Source organism: Erpetoichthys calabaricus, chromosome 9, assembly GCF_900747795.2.
Source record: "Erpetoichthys calabaricus chromosome 9, fErpCal1.3, whole genome shotgun sequence".
In the NCBI taxonomy this organism is placed as follows: domain Eukaryota; kingdom Metazoa; phylum Chordata; class Cladistia; order Polypteriformes; family Polypteridae; genus Erpetoichthys; species Erpetoichthys calabaricus.
The window spans coordinates 103,092,292-103,107,031 of record NC_041402.2 but is presented as its reverse complement, the minus strand read 5'-3'; the positions used below and the strand labels follow the sequence as shown (position 1 = coordinate 103,107,031).

At 30.5% G+C, this 14,740-nt stretch overlaps 1 gene segment (V, D, J or C); it reads left to right on the top strand.

Moving 5' to 3' along the window:
• The first annotated feature begins 461 nt into the window (after positions 1-461).
• The window catches only part of LOC114658024 (M1-specific T cell receptor alpha chain-like), a 51,261-nt gene continuing 36,982 nt past the window's right edge, over positions 462-14,740 (top strand). Inside the window, 1 exon segment of the C gene segment in view lies at positions 462-571. Within this exon segment, the coding sequence occupies positions 505-571 (67 nt within the window).

Below are 14,740 nucleotides of genomic sequence, written 5' to 3'. Positions count from 1 at the left end.
ATTAAGTACTTAAACATTTTAAATTCTAGCTTTAAATATTCAACAGTGTTTTGGTTATAAGATTTCTTTTTTTAAAGTAATATATTTTGAATATATAATATAAGGAGTGCATTAGGGTGGTCTCCTTTTAAAATGATTTAAAATGTGAACAGCTAACATTTTAAGGTTAGTTAGAGGAGGTGCAGCCTATTCATTAGTCAAAATATCTAAGTTTGCACTAGAAAGGTTCCTCAGATTATCTTGCAGTTTTACTTAAATACTATGTAGGAGAAATTAAGGAAAACCCACATATGCAGCAGTATATCCAGTCATTTCATTTTGAAAATATGAGATGACTTTAGTGATAGAATGTTTCAAATATACATAATGCATTATATAGTCATCAAATTTTAAATATATATATCACAATTATTTAAAAAAAATAGATTTATTGTTGAGAAGAAAAAATATCAGTAGTGTAAACAATGAAATGTTAGTTAAATGTATTAGTTGATACACTGTGTGATGAGTGGTAGTGGTGCAGGATGGAAACTCATATTTGGAAATGGAACTCAGCTGACCATAAAGCCAAGTAAGTACATTTCATTTTTGTACAATCAAATCTACTTAATTACACATCCAACCAATTTTTTACATTGTAGAAATCAATCAGATAATTTCAAGTTGGACACCAGAATAGAGTAATGCTATATTGATTAAATTTATAATTAAGATGATCTCCTGATCTCTATTACTCTAAAATTTAATTCTGAGGTCATGATTTTTTTTCTTTTGTCTTAAAAAAAGGATTATGGTTTGAACTTTTTGTCTTCTTTTTTTGTGTATTGGGTTTTTGTAGTTGGTTTTGACATATCCCAAAGTGATACAAAATTAGGTCAATTGGTTATTTTTTATTGTTTCTGTGCTGATGGCTGTGGGACCGTGTCCTGTGGCAGATTGCTTTGCCATCAAATGTCAAAGAGAAATCAACTTTTCACTGAGGACAGTCAATCACATTCCCACACTCATTTACTTGGGGCCAGTTTAGACTTCAAAATTAACACACACATGCTTGTCATATAGGAGAAAACAGCATTACCTAGAAAAATCTACACAAATCTCATAGGCACATATTTATATATACACTGTGACACAATCCCTCTCTTAATTAAATGTATGTGTATACATGTATGCATGTACTTCTGTATACATGTGTGTATTTGTATGCATGCATATGTATACCTTTTAAAGTGACACCATTACATTTATCTAAAAATACAGCCATTAGACATTACTATTGTTTTAATGGCTATTACTGCTTGAATCGATTCATTTTTAATTTATTATTTACATATGACTGCAAAGTTCCATTTTCAACAGCCTAATGGTCAACAACTTTGATTATCCTTAACTGTTCATGTTAAAGGCTAATTGGTTATTAGAGAAACCTGTGTAATTGCATTAACTTTTTTCATTTCTTTCTTTTTTTTTTGTACAGATGTATTCATGTGTATTAGTTGAGTTAAACTTCTGCATTATATATTTATATTTTAAACATTATAATTCTGGTCTGTATGTTATACTATGAATACAATCTTTTTCTTTAGGCCTATAGTTATTGATTCATTTGAGACTCTGACCATTATTCATCTATCCACCCCTTTGGGTTTCGTATGATGAACCAGAATATGACAGCACTGAAAAGGGTTAAATGTAACAAATAGTGCAGTATGTATGTGCAAAGTTGTCCCACGTGCACTCCATAATCATCCTGCAAATTCACCATGTAATGTGTAGGGCCATTCTCAGAGTAGGAACCGAAATTAAATATAATTCAATGTTCAAAAATAACAAAAGACAATTGCCTTTTTTTCATTTTAATGATGTATTTTTAATCTGACTCTCTGTGCAGGTACTGTCTATAAATAATCAAAACCAAGTCCCTTTGACTTTTTACTACAAAATGTCAATTCTGAAATCAAGCTGATTTCTATCTATTGATGTATTTGGAATACAGTATTTATTTTTTGTTAAATATTTCATTTTTCGTTCAACTTACATTCATGGAATCTCCAAATAAAAACTCATAAATAACAGAAAAGAAATGTATTCCTTAATGTTGTTCTAAGTAATAAACTAAGGAAGAATTTGTACATAGTGTTAATACTGTGGGCATACTAATTCATGGAAATTAGTATTTGGCAATGGCAGTAGGTTAAACGTGGACCCCAGTAAGTAGATTTTGTCTTGAATCTGAATTTTTATTTTACATTTTCTGCATATTATTATATTTCCTATTTTTATTTATGAATATTATGAATATTATATTCACCTGTTCAACTCTACAAGTTCATAATCATATTTTTCATTTCACATATATCCTTTATTTAATGCAGTAGCGGTAATAAAATTGTAATATTTGAATATATTTAAAGCAATAAAAGTCAAAAAGGTTAGTTATAGCCATATCTGCAAATGAAGCAAACGCCACGGGTTTTAAAAAATGTATTTTTATTGTCGTACAATAAATTTATAATAGTAATGAAAAAGTATTAGTACATCTTAAAGTATTCTTGATTGCTTAAGTAAAACAAAACAGATCTTTCAACCAGATTTCAACTTTCCAGTTTGTGTATTTATAAAAAAATCTGCTTCTGATTAAAATCAGTTGAAAGAAAACCATGCAGTAAACTATAATTGTCATTATCACAAACTGTGATATTGTACGAATGCTGCCAATAAAGTTAGAATTGGAAATGGGACATGTCTAGTTGTGTTCCAGATGAGTTTTTAAAAGCACACAAAGAAGAGGAACTTAAAACAAAAATAATTAAATAAACTAAATTAAAAGGCTTATGTGTTTTTAGTACTTCAAAACTGCTTACCATATAATATTCATGTTTGACAGTCTGTTGTCCTGTCATAGAGTTTTGTTTTTTTTTTAAATAAAGTGTTTTTTCTAAATTCATCTTTATTTAAATGCTTAAATTAAACATCACACTGTTAAGAAATTATTTAAATAATGTATTACATTTTAAAGTTAAGGTTCCAGCAAATTTAAAAGATCACCCATTAATATATGTCATATAAGTTATTATTCTCATACACATTCTAATATCACATTTTGTAATAATGACAATGATAGTTTACTGCATGGTTTTCTTTCAGCTGATTTTAATCAGAAGCAGATTTTTTTATGAATACACACACTGGAAAGTTGAAATCTTATTGAAAGATATATTGTTTTACTTAAGCAAAGAAAGTCAGTTAAAATAACACTGACGTTTGCATGAAGTTCAGTAGTAACAAATGAAAAGTTTACATCTAAACTATATACATAGTTGCAGCTACATTCAAGGTGTAATTTCCAGTAGCTGCTTCTTTCTTTTGTTTTTTAATTGCCACTTTTTCTGTTTCAGACACTAATAATGCTAATAGGAAATTTGTTAATGCCACATTTTAATAGCATTTGCATAAGCCATATCTGGATTAAATATGTTATAAGATTATTGTTCATAAAATCCAACTTGTTATTTTAGAGAAACAAAATGCTGATAGAAAAAAAAAGTTTCAACCAGAAAACCTTTCACTTTCCATCTAATCATACATTACATTTTTTGCGCTGGTTTATAAAAAAAATCCGAGCATCAGAATACACACAAGACGCAATCAATTTTAGTGCATACTAATACCACATTGTTTGGACAATTCCTGGGAAAAGGAACATTTGCAATGAAAAACTTAAAAGCAAATTGAAACAGAAATTTCAGCCATTGATCAAAACAATATTCTAACAATATTACATGATCCTATTTCCCCCATTGTAATGGTTAATGCACTACATTTATAGAATATTCAACATTTCACACTATTGTTCACTTACTTCCTAACATATTCCACTATCATGTAGTAATTCTACTATACAATTTTTGCTATGGATGGTAACACTGTGTGAATTATGGAAGTTCAGACAAGCTGATATTTGGTAATGGAACACAGCTTATCGTAAAACCAGGTATTCACTGATTATTATTTTTCTTTTACAGTGCAGTTTTAATTTTAAAAAGACATTTAAATTACTATAAATATGTTTGACAGGCCCTTTCTTATGAATAATGTGACACCTTGATAAAGGTTATAGAACATTTTGAGCATCTGTATTACTTATTCTGGAAAAAAAAATCATAACATTCTAAATTTGATAAACAATTTTAGTTCTCTAAATATGATGTAATTTCTAAGATAAGAGACACTGTGTATTCTGAATATAATATTTTTGATACTTCAATGAAATTCAGGTGTGTTTTACACTAAAAACATCAGTTTATAGGATTATATGAATGTATTTTATGCCTTGTGAATTATGTAGTATTAGTATAATTGCATATTACTATTAATATAAAGTTATTTTAGTATTACTAATACCAAATTAAAAAACTAATATTTGGGAATGGAACACAGCTTATCATAAAACGAGGTATTGACGGTTTAATATTTCTTTTCTTTTTTGTTTTTAATTGTTATTTAAATTACTATAAATCTGTTTAAAGCCATTTACTTATGAATAATATGATACCTTGATAAGTCATGCAGCATTTTGAGTATCACAAATTAATTTTACTAATTTCTGAAAAAAGAAAAAAAAATCTGGATATATCATTATTTTTGTATTCTGGGTACATTATTAGTTTTGACAATTAAACAAAATTCAGATATGGTTTATATTAAAATATTATTTCATAGGATTATATTCAGAAATTTTATAACTTGTGAATTATCTGTTGTTTGTATCATACCATAAGTCTCTCAAACACGCAATGGAGAACTACATAGTGTTAACACGGATTCAATGTTTTGCTAGTAAATGATGCATGTCTGGGTGGCAGGGTGGCGCAGTGGGTAGCGCTGCTGCCTTGCAGTTGGGAGACCTGGGGACCTGGGTTCACTTCCCGGGTCCTCCCTGCGTGGAGTTTGCATGTTCTCCCTGTGTCTGTGTGGGTTTTCTCCGGGCGCTCCGGTTTCCTCCCACAGTCCAAAGACATGCAGGTTAGGTGGATTGGCAATTCTAAATTGGCCCTAGTGTGTGCTTGGTGTGTTTGTGTGTGTCCTGTGGTGGGTTGGCACCCTGCCTGGGATTGGTTCCTGCCTTGTGCCCTGTGTTGGCTGGGATTGGCTCCAGCAGACCCCCTTGACACTGTGTTCGGATTCAGCGGGTTGGAAAATGGATGATGCATGTCTCTTTTTTAATCAGGAAAGAATATATTTTTTCTTTTTTGCTATATTGAATCAGTTTTTGATTAATTATATTTATGCATTGCGTATATCAGAATAGCATCAACTTATGTTTGGAAATGTCACTCATTTAATTATTGAACCAAATAAGCTTAACTACATTTTTTAATGTACATTTTCCAGTAAGAGCATAATTTCCTTTTTGTACAAATTATAAAAGTAACTAATGGCATATTTTATTATGGCTTTTTGCCGATCATAAGGTGTTTTCTACCTAAAGTTTCTGAATCACCAGAACCCTGCCTTAGGTATCATTTTCTGACACCATTTTTTTTTTCAACTGATTTAGTCCACAGTAGAGATTGGATGGCTGGGTTGTCCATTGCAGAACAAATTTGAGCACACAATCTTACTCACTTGAATTCAGTGAATTTAAGGCTTGGTATTTGAAAATATACAGACATAATAGCAGAGTGAGATAATGTTAGCAATATATCCTGCAATTAAAAATACAGCCAATTGCATCTATTACCAAAAAGATGGTGCTTTTAACTGTATTTCTTCAAATCAAACTAATGTGTCACTCTCAGCAATACCTAAAGTCTAAAATTATTATTATTATTATTGTTTAAATAAATAAATTATATTGAACAGAGGTGCTTAATCTTAAATTGTATGTCATATTGTTTTAAGAACCATTCAGGTTAACATTAACTGTAATTGTAACAGATATTTCTGAGACTCTACAATACATTGTGCTTCAGAGACTGTGAACCATCTCAGTTTCTGATGCACAACATTTTACTGTGTGAATGCTGATGGAGGCTATAAACTAATATTTGGAAATGGAACCAGGTTAATCATTGAACCAAGTAAGTTTGTCTATACAAAATCTGAAGAATGTGTAAATATCTTTGCTTTATATATTATTAATAGACATCTGGATGTTTTCCCAACAGTGTGATGTTTAGAAGGCAATACATACAGTTTTCTTTACTTTAGTTGTAATTCTACGAAGTTTACAGATTTGTACATATTATAAAAGTAACTAATGGCATATTTTATTATGGCTTTTTGTTGATCATGAGGTGTTTTCTGGGTAGGTTTAGATAATAGATACTGTAGATGTACCTATTTTGAAGAATATTTTTGAAATACAGCAAAATACTATTAATATTGCATACAGAACTTTGATTAAGAATTTGTGTCTTCATAACTAAACTGCATTGTATTTTGAAAATGATGATAATTGGTATGACATCTTTTTCATTTGGAGTCACAAAAAGAAAGAAAGAAAGAAAAAAGAAAGAAAGAAAAGTGTGTTCTAACTTCTCTGAATAAATATTTAGATGTTACTCAGTGCGATTGTTTAAATAAGAGAACAATTACAGATATATGGATTATTACTATTATTGGTAAATTAGACTTAATTGGAAACATTAATCAGATCTCAGAAAACATGGAAATGTGAGTCCCAGTACACACTAATCAGACAGAATTTTATGTGTTTTAAGAAATACAGCAATTATTCAAGACTTTGCAAAAGTTTTCTCGAAAGCAAATATTACAGAGATAGGGACTTCAAATTTGTTAATTTCATGTGTAGCATGTAGGATTTTATTCAAATGCAAAGTTGAGTGTAACAGGCAGTGATCATATATTCAGTTAGTTTAGAACACTAATTGAAATTCTACATGTGCTTAGTTTTTTAATTGTACCTGAAGAGCAAAAGTATTTGTTAAGTATGAATGCACTGTGTGAATGATGGAAGCTGGAAGCTTACATTTGGAAATGGCACTCATTTAAGTGTTTTACCAAGTAAGTTATTTATTTATGTAATTCCATTAATGAACATTTAAATGATTAGAATATGCATTTTGTACTGTATGCATCAACCCAAAAACAGTTTAAGATTATGTCGCATTCTATGAAAAAAATGAATGAATATTAATAACATTTTACATTAATGAACTGTTAGTAATATTGCAGTGTTACAATTTTTCACTTTAAACCAGAAATCAGAATAACAAATGGGCCGAGTAATAAATACATTTGAAGTTTATGTAGATTTAATTAATTCTATTCATTTCATCATTTTCTGATTTAGTCCAAAGTAGGGGTTGGATGGCTGGGTTGGCTGCCAGTCCATAACAGGACAAACCTGAGCACTCAATCTCACTCACTTGCATTCAGGGAATTTAAGGTTTGGTATTTAATGTAAAATGCATGTGTTTAGAAGGAAAGCAAAATAAAGTCCAAGGAAAATATACAGACATAATAGCAGAATGAGATAATGTTAGCAATATATCCTGCAATTAAAAATACAGCCAATTACAACTGTTATCAGAAAGATGGTGCCTTTTACTGTATTTCTTCAAATCAAACTAATGTGTCACTGTGAGCAATACTTAAAGTCTAAAATTATTATTATTAAATTAATAAAGTATATTGAACAGGGTGCTTATATATTTTTATATCATATTGGTTTAAAACTATTCAGGTTAACATTAAGTGTAATTGTAACAGATATTTCTGAGACTCTAGAGCACATTGTGAACCATCTTAGTTTCTGATGCATAACATTTTACTGTGTGAATGCTGGTGGAAACTTTAAACTAATATTTGGAAATGGAACAAGGTTAATCATTGAACCAAGTAAGTTTGTCTATTCAAAATCTTAAAAATGTGTAAATATCTTTGCTTTATCTAATTTTTAGGCATTTGGATGTTTTCCCCACAGTGTCATGTTTAGAAGGCAATACATACAGTTTTCTTTACTTTAATTGTAATTCTAGACATATTACATACAATTTTTGCATCTCGTTTCATGTCATTTAGTATTTCAGCATAAAGCCATTTGCCTCAATATTATCTAAAGTTTATGTAAGACTTGTAATAATACAGTAATTTTTGACATCACAAATACAATTCCAGCTTACTGAGGTATTTTTAGATAAATGGTATCATTTATACACATATACATATATAAGTAAAGTAAGTATGGCAGGAAATGCTGTGCTTTTTCTGATATCCCATCTAATCTTCAATTCTGCCCTGTGCATTGTTCTGCTGAGAGGTTCAAGTTCTATGTGTCTTGTAATGGAGAAAGTATTTATTATGGATAAAAGCATCGATGAAAATATTTATTATTAAAACATCATGTATTGTAAATCGATATATTACTGTACACAATATAGATCTTAATTATTACCTTAAAATAACTTTTTTCTGATTATTCTTATACAAAAAAATGATTATTTCAAACTGTAATTTTGACCCATGTGCTGAACTGGATGAGATGCCTCTAAAGAGGTCTTTGCTTACAGTTACTTTAACTGAAATATCCATCTATTTCCTAAACCCACTTTATCCTGAGCAGGGTCATGAGTGCCTATCCCAGCTAGCAAAGGGCATGAACAATACCTGGACAGGGCACCAAACCATCACAGAGTGAACAAAACACACACACATATTCAAACTAGGGCGAATTTAGCATTGCAAAACCTCCTAACCTGTATGTCTCTGAAAAATCACATGAAACCCACACAACCACAGGGTAGAACATGCAAACTCCATATAGGAAGGACCCAGGACGTGAATGCTGGTCTCCTTACTACCAGGCAGCAACACTTTGAATAGTATAATCACTTTTTTGTACAAAATAAACATTACTGTTTTTTTTGTAGGTTGTTCATTTGATATACTTTCATCAAATCTTAAAATCATAAAACTACAAAAAATTGATATTCATATTAATAGGATGTGATGAGGGACCACATGATGGGCCAGTAGTGAGCACTGCTGTCTTACTTGACCTAGCATGCTAGATTTGTATCTCTGCCTAGGTACAGTACAGGATTTTCTTCACATAGTCTCAGTATCATTGTCCTCCCACATCCCAGTCACTCGCTGACTGTAAATAGGACCAAACTGAGTAAGTATCCATGTGAATGCGTCCTACAATAGTCCACCATTTCTTCCTTTGGGCTGACAGGATAGACTCAAGCTTCCCAAAACATTTGGCTAGATTTAGCAACTTTGAAATTAATATTTATGTAAGAAGCCGAAAGATTACAAAAGTTTGCATAATGGGTGTTTTAGCCCTGCAAATACAGATGCATTGCAATCAGTATTTGGCAATGGCAACAAATTAAACTTGGAACATAGCAATTGGGCCCTGTTTTATTTATCCGCACTATTAAATAACTGCTTCTGAGGTTGTTCGCATGTTTTATGGATATAAATGGCAAAATTGTTAGGTCAATTGTGATATTTTGGTTTGGTTTAGTTCAGACTTGTTATTTAAAATATGAAATGTTAATAAAATGTCTGTTTTCTATACCATTTAACACAAATGCAATAAAACAATCTTCGATTTCCACCCTTCTTTCTATCTGATGCAGTAATCCTAAAAGTACCTCTGTAAGGCAGGCAATAATCAAATATGAAGCACCAGTCCACTGAATTCCAAAATGATAACTACTTGCACCAGCTGATTAACTCTGACTCTCCTACACTATCAAGTAACATATTTACCTTTTGGTTGATTTGTAGATATTAATAAAAGAAACAAAAACTCATGAGATATAATTGATTGTGTGTCTTTGAACAGTTATAAAGTCAGTTAATTATTACTTTTTTATATTAATCAATTTTTAATCTAAGTTTTTATTTATATATACTCAATTTTACAAGCAACAGTAGTACAAAGTGCTATACAAAGCAATTAATAGTATTGTACAGACCAAAAAATTGCAATTGTATCATTAATAGTAATAATTTAATGGTAATAATAGTAATAATCCACTATTTGACAATAATGACAGTTGTTCTTGAAAATAAAAATGAAATGTAGCACTAATTAAACTGACATTGCAAATAGTGTTGTCTCATTGTCATCGACAGACCTGTAGAGTTTAGATGTTGGAGGTGTATGAAAAATGCATGCAAAGAGACTGACTTATTCTAATGGACAGTGTCTTTGTTAGGCATAGAAGACCAGAAATAAAAAAAAAAGAATTGGACAATATGTAAAGATGCTTTATAGAATATACCCAAAAAGAAAAATGCCTTTTAATCATAAACAGAAACATTTTAAACAACTCCCAGTTATTATAAACCATTGAAAGTGGCAAAAAATTTTAAATCCAGTCTTCGCTGTTTAATAAAATGTACCATTAATTACAATTTCGATTACAGTAGGGAATAATTGGTATCCTATTTACAGTTACATGGAGTGAGAAACATGTTCTAGAAAACTTCAGTTATTGTTAGTGAGTATGACACTGTGTGAATGCTGCAGGCACTAAGTTAATATTTGGAACTGGAACACATCTAACTGTGGAACCAGGTGAGTATTTAAAAGTGCTTAATGAGGCAGATCTTTGAAAATAACTGATTAAAAAATCTTAAATTCATTAAAATATATGTTTCAAGATTCCATGCTACAAAATCTTTAATCTTTAAAATATTCTCTTTGACATATTGTAAAGCAATTGGAGCTACATTGTTTGTATGGAAATGTGCTGTATAAATAAATGTAAAATTATTACTACCATTAATGTAGCACCCTTCATACATAAAATGCAACACAATTCATATTCTTCTTCTCATATAGTTTTACAATAGTATTAATAACATTCATTGAGTCTACCCATTTAAGCCAAAATTGCTTGATAAAAACTCTAGCACTACATAATCTTAATTATTGTAAGATAATGTAATACTGTGTGACTACTGGAGGCTACAAGCTACTTTTTGGAAATGGAACACGTCTCTTTGTGAATTCAGGTATGTTTCCAAAAGCTCATAATAAGGTACAATTTTTCAAAACAATTTTCTATTTCTTTAATACTTCAGAAATATTTATTGTATCTTGTACTTGCATGTCAAACAATACCTATGTCAACAATTGTTACTAAGAACTTTTTCATATATTAATTGCTTAAATCAAAAATTTGTGTTGAAGGTATATAAGTACCATTACATTTAGCAGAAAGTGTTTTAGTCATACATTTAACAGTTTATTGCTTAGGGTAAGTAAGCATAAAAATTCTATGTATTTGTATTAATCTTGGCTAGCCATCTAATTTTATTTATTTATTTTTGATAAATTGGAAAAAAATGATATCATGTTGCACACACTGTTGTAAATGAGATGTATGTTTGATATCATGATAGCACAGTAGTAAGTTCTGCTGCCCATCAAATGTATAGACCTAAATTTGGCTCCTGGTTCAGTGACTGTGTTGTGGATTATGCATATTCTACCTGTGTCTTCATGGGGTTTTTTTCTGAGATACTTTTTTTCACATCCCTAAAACAGAAAGTTAGAAAAATTTGCAACATCAGTCAGAAACAAATAATATTCATTCTCTTGGTAGGATGAGATATTTATTATTATTATTATTATTATTATTATTTTTAAAATCTCAATTCTTATTGTGGGTTGTCTGGATTAAATGGATGGATGGATGGATGGATGGATGGATGGATGGATGGATGAATATATATTGTTTCATTCATTTACCATTTGAAAAGAATAATTTAATATGTAATTTCTTACCATTTATTTTTTAAGTTAATCAGTAAAGTTTAAGAGTAACACAAATGGCACATTGAAAATAAATACAAAATTCCTGTGTAGTACCTAATGTTTGCTGTTTAATGCAGCCATTTAATCATTAAACTGCTTAAAAACATTAATAGCAGCAGCCCTTTTTGTTCACTCTGATACTGGATTGTTTTTGTGTTAATCTGACTGACTGTGTAAATACTGGTGGAGGAATGAGAAAGCTAATTTTTGGAAATGCCACAAAATTGTTTGTGACTCCACGTAAGTCCACAATATTTTTAAGTATCAAAGGCATGCTAAAATAGTTAATTTGCATTTTTATGAAAGCTTTGTTTATAATAGCTGAGTAAAACTGCAAAATATATGGTGTATATTTAGGTTACTTTATAAAGAATGTTTAAAATACAAATGCATTTTGGCACAGATTGTACATATTTTAGAAATGTAACTGCTTCACAACAACTACAAAAACAAAAAGAGCAATAAAACAAAAATAATTTGGATGAGAATAAAGTCTATGGTAAGGAGCTAATTATTATATTTTTAAGAAATTATCCATTTTTAACTTAAACTTTGGGGAATTATTGTTATTAGTTTGATTGTCAAATATGTATAAAAGACTTCTTATTATAAAAAAGAAGCTGATTAGATTAAAGTGTTTTGCAGGGTACATTGTATTTTTCATGGCAGGAAAGGTTTTTTCTAATCAAAGAATTTTGTTTTTGTCTCAGAAAAACACAATTTATAAATAACAGATTGGCACTGCACCTTGAGAAACAATATTAGTCTAATGATAAATATAAGACAGTACTTCTTTTCTTGATTTTGCGTAACAGTATATAGTAGAGTATAAAGCAGTAGAGTCTATATACAGTTGAGTATAAAGCAGTACATGATGTATTTTTAATTACTGTATCTGCCATTAATTTATCTGGCAACCTGTCCAGGTTTGATTTCTTTGTTTTGTCAGATGGTGCTGAAACAAGCACAGGCATCTGAAACCATGAACTGGATTAAGCAGATCTGATAATGAATAAATGGTTAATGTTTTCATTATAGCTCATAACTTACATAAGAGCAAAAGAGTCAAAACAAAAACTGAAGTAGGACTTAATTGAACATGAGGAGAACTTGTCCAGGACTCAGTAGCAGGATTAACTCTCACATAAGTAATTATATTAGCAAGTCTCTGGTTAATTTGCAGGACTGTATACAGCATATTATTAATTTGGCTCATATTTTAAATAAGTATAAGCTTAAATGATTGGGTACTACAAATTTGAACATGAGTGTCCATACAGAGCTGATCATGCTATTAGGTGACATAAGCGTCATCTGTGGAAGACACACAGGTCATCAAAGTCTAATAAAATCACCCATCCACTATGAACAAAGAGGGGCAACACCCGTCCACCTCGCCCGAGGCTCCAAATGGGCTTCGACCAACACAATGTCCATAGTACAATGTTTTCAGACGTTTTCAGTGCAGTATATTTTGACATTTCATTGTTGTTGTAATTGAACCCTCATTATTGTCAATTTAAATACAATTTGTAACTTGTAGTAATTTCTAATACAAATGGCTTAGAGCTAGAAAATGCCATCAGAACCAATGTCTGTTCAGTTTAATCTCTTTGGAAATATTCAAAGTTGAATAAAAAAGGAAAAGGAAAGTAATCTTTATGTATTTGTAAACTTGACAACTCAATAATTAAACAGTTAAGGTAATTATTGTTGAAGAGTGAATCACTGTGTGAATAGCCTAAACAAGGTCATCTTTGGAAATGGGACCAAGTTGATTGTGACACCAGGTAAATATGGCAGAAATGGTTCAAAATATTGTGTAATTCCTATGTAATATAAATTAAAATTTGCTATATGCATTTTAAACCATTTTGATCTGATTGAATGACAGTTGTGGAGGCGCAGACTAACATCTTGGCTGGGTCATCTTTAAATATGAAAGATATATTTAACTTTCTATAGGTTTCCTTTTTCTATGATATTAATGAATACTACATTTTAAGAGAGTTTTTGGGTATCCTACATGAAACACACAAAAAAAGTGCAATTTTATAACAGGCTGGGATGCATAGTGATGTAGTTGTTATTGCTGCTGCCTCCCAAGACTTGAATACTAACAGGGCTTCTTTCTTTGAAGAGTCTGTCTTCTGCAAAATCTTTCTTTCTTTCTTTCTTTCTTTCTTTCTTTCTTTCTTTCTTTCTTTCTTTCTTTCTTTCTTTCTTTCTTTCTTTCTAGTTTCTCTAGTTTCTCTAGTTTTACCTGAGCAGCCCAAATATTTCCAAGTTAGATTAATTGTCAACAGCATGGATAAGAATACCAAAAGATAGACAAGCACCAGGGTTAGTTTTTGTTTTTAAGCCAATTCTGCTAGAATAGACTCCCAACTGTTTGTGATCTTAAAACTGGATTAAGATAAACAGATATTAACTTCTTGTTAATCATGCTTTCATCTCTCTAACCTTCTTTACTTATCTTAGCCTAGCCAGGATTATGAAAGAGTAATAGTCTTTACCTAATAGTACTAGATGGAAGCTTATCTTGCTCAAGGTGCCATATCAATACAGAGCAAGCTGTTCACATATAAGTGGCAATTTGACCAGACAGCATTTGTATCCATAAAATAGTCAGGAACTGAAATGCTGTCTAAATATTGTAAGGTGCATCCACCATCCTCCACACCTTATAGAGTACTTTGGTTGTCTAAATGTATAATATGTTATTTCCAAAAATATGAATTTTATTGTGGCCGTTGGCATATTTTATTCATTAGAGAATTTCCCTTTAATGGCAAAATTTACATACTTCACAAGTGATATTTTAAAGTTTTAATCCAAATATGTAGTTTTTGTCAATGGTTATAACAGTGTGTGGATTCTGGAACAGGATTCAACAAGTTAATATTTGGTAATGGAACCCTACTTATTGTACAA